Source organism: Typopeltis vanoorti, chromosome 4 (genome assembly GCF_054136105.1).
Source record: "Typopeltis vanoorti isolate ZY-2024b chromosome 4, IOZ_Tvanoo_1.0, whole genome shotgun sequence".
Taxonomy (NCBI): Eukaryota; Metazoa; Arthropoda; class Arachnida; order Uropygi; family Thelyphonidae; genus Typopeltis; species Typopeltis vanoorti.
Window position 1 is genome coordinate 157,692,279 of NC_143552.1, and position 6,000 is coordinate 157,698,278.

Here is a 6,000-nt window from a genome sequence, read left to right on the forward strand (position 1 = left end):
AACGTTTTTTAATAATGGAAAAGTGGCTTAGAACTAGGACTTGGAAAAGAAGGGCAAATGAAACAGGTAATGCTAACCCTAATTGTGATACACGTGTTTTAATGGCGAGTAAATCTGATACTATTAAAGTAGAAGAAACAAGCAGTTCAAAGAAAAAAAACACAGTAGGAAATATCATCATCATCATCAAATTCCTGCCATGTACCCTCAAGGGGTATACAGGATATGATAGTACAACAGTAGGAAATATAACAGTTCATATTTGTTATTCGGATTTACTTGGTGTGGAGATGAAAGTGAACAGAAATGTGTTTTGTGTTATGAAGTGCTGTCGAACGAGTGCATGAAACCTGTGAAACTCTGACAACATTTAGAAACTAAACATTGTGATATGAAAAATAAGCCAATTGAATTTTTTCAGCGATGCTTAGGGACATTAAATCATGGGAAAGATATAATTTCGGCCATGGGTTTCATTAATAGCAAGGCACTGGAAGCATCCTATCTCTTAAGTTTGCCCATAGCAAAAACAGGGAAACCTCATTCTATCGGGGAAAATTTGCTACTTTCAGCTATAAAAGATGTGGTAAAAACTATGTTTGGCAACAAGTCACTAAAAGATGTTGATCCGATTCCTCTCTCAAATGACACTGTCGGTCGCAGAATTAATGATATGGCAGGTGACGTAGAATCTCAGTTAATCGAAAGAGTTAAGAAAAGCTCTTATTATGCGTTACAAATAGATGAGAATACTGACGTTACAAATGATGCGCAGTTAATATGCTACGTAAGATATGCGCATGATAACAACATTCATGATATTCTGTTTTGTAGAACTTTGCCATCCCGAACAACTCGAGAAGTATTTCACACTCTCAATAATTACATAATACACCAAAGGAAAAATGTATAGGCTTCTGTTTGGATGGAGCTCATGCCCTTACAGGCAGGCAGGCAGGCATAGTGTGGTTGTTTCTATGGTCAAGGAAGTAGCTTCAGATATGAATTGGGTACATTGTTTCATACATAGGGAAGCATTAGCCTCCAAAGGAATGCCACCAGAATTTAAAACTGTGCTATACAACTGTAAAGCTAGTTAATTTTATTAAAGCTCTACCATTAAATAACAGGTTATTTTCAGTACTCTGTGATGAAATGGGCAGTGAATATATACAACTTTTGCTTCATTCTGAAATTCGCTGGCTTTCCAGGGGAAAAGTACTAACAAGGTTATTTATTAGGCACAAAGTTTTATTATTTGTAAATGAACGAATTCTGATTTTGCATCACTCCTTGTTGATGAAGCATTGTTATCAACACTATCCTATCTTTCAGACATTTTTTCGAAATTAAATGAGATAAATCTCTCCCTTCAGGGAAATTCTTTAACTGTACTTGATGCCTACGACAAAATAAAGGCATTCGAGAAAAAACTGATCCATTTCAGGCTTGCAATCATGAGAACGACCTTCCGTTATCGAAAAAAGAACAGTTAATTGAGCTTTCAAGTGACAGTGGACTTAAAATGCAATTCCGTGATCTTGGTTTGCCTCGATTTTGGATCACACTTTCAGTGAGAAGTGAATTTCCCAAATTATCTGAAGAGGCATTGAAAATCATCATGCAGTTTTCTACAACCTATCTTTGTGAGAAAGGATTTTCATCGCTCATTCAAATAAAAACAAAATACAGAAATCGTCTTAGCGTGTGTGTGCCGATCTTCAACTGAAGTTGAGCAATATTGAGCCAGATATCCAGCAACTCTGCAAAGGCTGAGAAGCTCAACCATCTCATTAAAAGTAACTAGTAACATAATTATATCATATTATTTATTCATTTAATAAAAATTAAAACTTTGCTCAATGATGATACTTTAAATCGATTTCTTCCAATTTAATTATGTGTCCATATGTATTCAAAACATGCTTTTAGATTTATTATGGTTATAAATGGCACAGTTTTTCTGAAATGTTGCTAATTCCTACATAGGTTTTTAAAAAAAAAAATTACAAAAAGTCAAAACGATGTATAGGGAAATAAATTAAAAATTGAAGTAAAACTTTAATTCCAACATTCTAAAATGTTATTTTTCTTGCTTTTCTGTTCGCAAAATCATCAATGACATTATCGAAGTCTATTTCATCACTCTCAGTTGCTGTTTTATAGACAGTATGGCAAGATTTCTTAAACACCAAAAAAGTATCGCCCGCGGCAGATCCCCCCCCCCATGCCTCTGTAACTTAGTGGTCCGTAGAATTGTTTTAGGCATTTTAGTGGTCCTTGGGCTTAGAAAGGTTGAGAAATGCTGCTTTATAATATTCACTCTTAGTTCAAATTATATGTAAAAATGTATTATACACGTACTGTCATATAAAATACAAATGAGGATTACATGGCTATTTGATACACTTTATTTGATTTTTTTGCCATGCCATTTTGAAATGAAGATTCCAATAATGAGGATGCATATTCAAGGAACCAAAAATGGCATGAAGAACCATGGGCACTGCATTTTTACCAGTTTGAGAATCTGAATAATTTAAAAATACTTCACAATAACTTTAGTTGAGGACAAAAGAAAATAACTTAATTCCTTCAAAAATTTTTTTGTAGCTTTGCTATATGGATTTATGAGTAAAAGAATGGGATTGGCTATATAAACTTTGTGTGTGTGTGTGTGTGTGGTAAATCATATCCACAAAGGGCTATAAACCTACAACATATGTTAATGCACTGTGGATGGGACAATGTATACATAATCTACACAAAATCCTACTCTAAAGAAAGGCCAACACAAAAGTTTCTAATGCCACTCCAGGATTCCAATATATTGGGCAGTAGTCTCACACCAAGCAATGATATTCATCTACTACCAAGACATTTACAAACATACATTCCTTACAGGGAATTTGAACCCACAGCACTGGCTGAAGAACAGATTCTCTATCCACTCAGCCACTGAAGGGTAATAGGAAGTTCTGATGAATTACATTCATCAGAACTTCTTACTTCTAACTTCCTACTTGAAGACCCACTTGGGTAACTGCATGTCGCCAGAGAATCATGAAAAATGAAGTTATAACCAAACTTAATAATAAGAACCCAAAAGTACAGGTTGGAACTACTGAAGGGCACTATACAAGTTACTGTGAATTCATGTTCCTAGTTTTTGTTAATAATAACTGCAACAGACAACCGCATTTAAAAAGTCAGTTTATAAGAGATGGCAGTTGTTGAGATGTTAGACATGAGTAATTTTTTTTTTTTTTAAATTTAATATAGTGCAAGCTAAAAATCTGAAAGAAACTATTCGTGAAACACTACGGGGGAGAGAAAAAAATACTAGCCTAATGTCAGCAAAAGAAACTGATACATGATACACACTCGTGGTTGCAACATATTTTTTCTCCTTGGGTAACTTAAGCAGCTCGCACTCGTGGACGCTAGCGGAGAAATCCCATGTCTCAGTCATTTATCTTCTCTTCCTTCGCTAACATACGTTCTTAAAATAATAGTTAAATGAAATCTTGCATTTAGGTACTTATACTGATTACATATATAATCGTCAAGTTGCGTTGCACGTAAGAAAACTAACTAAACCACAAAAAATGTACATTCAGAGAATCAACCGACCTTGTTTTCCTTTAATTTCAGAACTGTTTCCTTTCGTGTTTCCCGAAGAACGACCATTTGGTTTTTTCTCCATCGTCTGATCCGCGAGCATAGAGAACAAATAGTTGATAAAAAATATAAAATGAAGAAAAAGCTGAAGAAACTCCTTTTGGAGCTTCAGAAATACAGAAGAAACTTTCCGTATTCATTTTAAAACAAAGTTTCAAAAACACATTTTTAGATAGTTATGTCAGCTTCGTGTTATATTATTACAGGTTTGGGATATGAAAATAAAAGAAGGAAGAAAACTGCGAGTGCTGGGGAATTTAGATCCCCTAAATTCACCTTTCTACTGCATATAACAATAAAAATTCAGCACTCGAACAGAATAAATATTATGTATTGCTATTATAAATTGAGCCGAAAAAAAAATCACCACACTATACGACAACAAACACTTCGGCCTACGGGCCTAAACCACACAATGGTGGAAATAATATGGCGAATAAATTACTCCCAAAAAAGGCACCGTTGACAAATTGCTCGCGTAAAAATTACCGGTAACCAATTATTACAAAAACATAAAAAGAAATAATAATCAACAATAATAAATAAATAAATCCACGAAGACTTTGAGTTTCTGTACAAAATAGGCAAGGCCGCTAGAACTATAGCTGTAACTTTAACTTTAGCTATAACTTTTTGGAGATAATGATAATAATATAAAGGATATGCATGAATAAAAGATATATATATATATATATATATATATATAAAGAAAAATGTAGTTATTATTATTATTATTATTATTATTATTATTATTATTATTATTATTAATATTATTAATTATTTATAAATAATAATTAAATAATAATAATTTAATAAAATTTCCGGTCTCCCGGAAATTGCAACAGAACATCTAAAAGACACTATAATACAACTAAGCGAAAAAATTGGCGCTCCCATTGAATCAAAAGATATCCAGTCAGTACATCGGTTACCACAAAAAAGGAAAAGAGAAAATAATTTTCATCTTCCTCCCGTCGTTGTGCGACTCACCAACATCCCAACAAAAATTACACTTATAAAAGCTAGCAGGCTGAAAAAAACCATTAGTCAAGGATCTGAAAGGAGCCTATGACAATACCTCAATATACTACTCCTAATAATGAAAGCGTTATCACCAGAAACTATTCTACCAAACAAGGAAAGTAAAAACAGAAAAAATTACCTGTTTATATGGAAAAGAGACAGCAAAATATTCCTTAAAAAGACGCAAGACAGAAAACCAATCCAAAAAAATCCATAGAAGACCTCAACAGGCTGCCACATTAAAAGATATTGACGACTCGTAAAGAAGGGAACAGCACACCATCCTACATGAATGAAGACCATCAAGCAGATGTAATCACCCTGGAACCTGATAATTGCCACATTCTGAAATCAATAAAAGAATGGAAACAAGTGACTATTCCCAAAAAAGAAATATCTATTTTCCACATCAACATAAGAAACATTCAAAAATACTGGCTGACCCTGCAAGCTTATCTGAAGAAAGATATAGACAAGATAGACATTTTAATACTGACTCTACGACAAACGAAGAGGCAACCATCTACCCAAATGCCACACTTCCAACAACACAAACAGTGCAGACAAACTAAACGAGGAGGTGATATAATAATATTTTCCAAACATAAACTAGAAATAACAGAAATAAACTATAAATTGTAATATGCAGAAAACATATGCATCGAAATTAAAAACACCAAACAAGAAAACTCCTTCATATTATTATTATTATTATTATTATTATTATTATTATTGATACCTCCAAGGAGTCCGAAGACTCATAGCGGGAGGACACCTATAACTGTCTCAACCTCTACACCAAACCTCGACTACGAATTATCTCCATCAACGCCATCTACCACCCACCTCCACCTCAACTAGGTTTTTTTTGTCTGTAAATTGCGTTTGTTCTGAAGGGCCGATTTGTCTGTATGCGGGAAGAAAAACCAGAGTTTCCGGGAGAAAAACCCTGCTACCGCCGTATGAGAACGGCTAACTCACCTTCGATTGAAATCGTCCAGATAAAGATTCCTCTCGTCGCGACGAGAATCGAACTTAGGCCTATTGCAATCTAATGCCATATTAAACGCAATATACAGACCACCCAACTTAAGCATCACAAATTTCTGAGATGAAGTAAACAGATTTCTCTCAGCCACGAAAGAAGGCGCCTCAAAATACTTGATAATAATAGGAGACTAAACATTAGGAACCTAAATAACCACACAGAACAATATGTAGACCTCTTATCAGCATATAACATAATCCCATCTATACACTCGTACACACGAGAAAAGATAGTCGGAAATACAACAC

General features: G+C 34.2%; 1 protein-coding gene across 1 annotated transcript in view; it reads right to left on the reverse strand.

Annotated features, from left to right (window-relative positions):
• The window catches only part of LOC150107787 (E3 ubiquitin-protein ligase RNF10), a 280,258-nt gene extending 276,170 nt beyond the window's left edge, over positions 1-4,088 (reverse strand). The window contains exon 1 of the mRNA XM_090392188.1: positions 3,634-4,088. Coding sequence (XP_090248314.1) covers positions 3,634-3,724 — 91 coding nt within the window. The 5' untranslated portion in view covers positions 3,725-4,088. The remainder of the gene's footprint in view (positions 1-3,633) is intronic.
• Between the last annotated feature and the right edge of the window lie 1,912 nt (positions 4,089-6,000).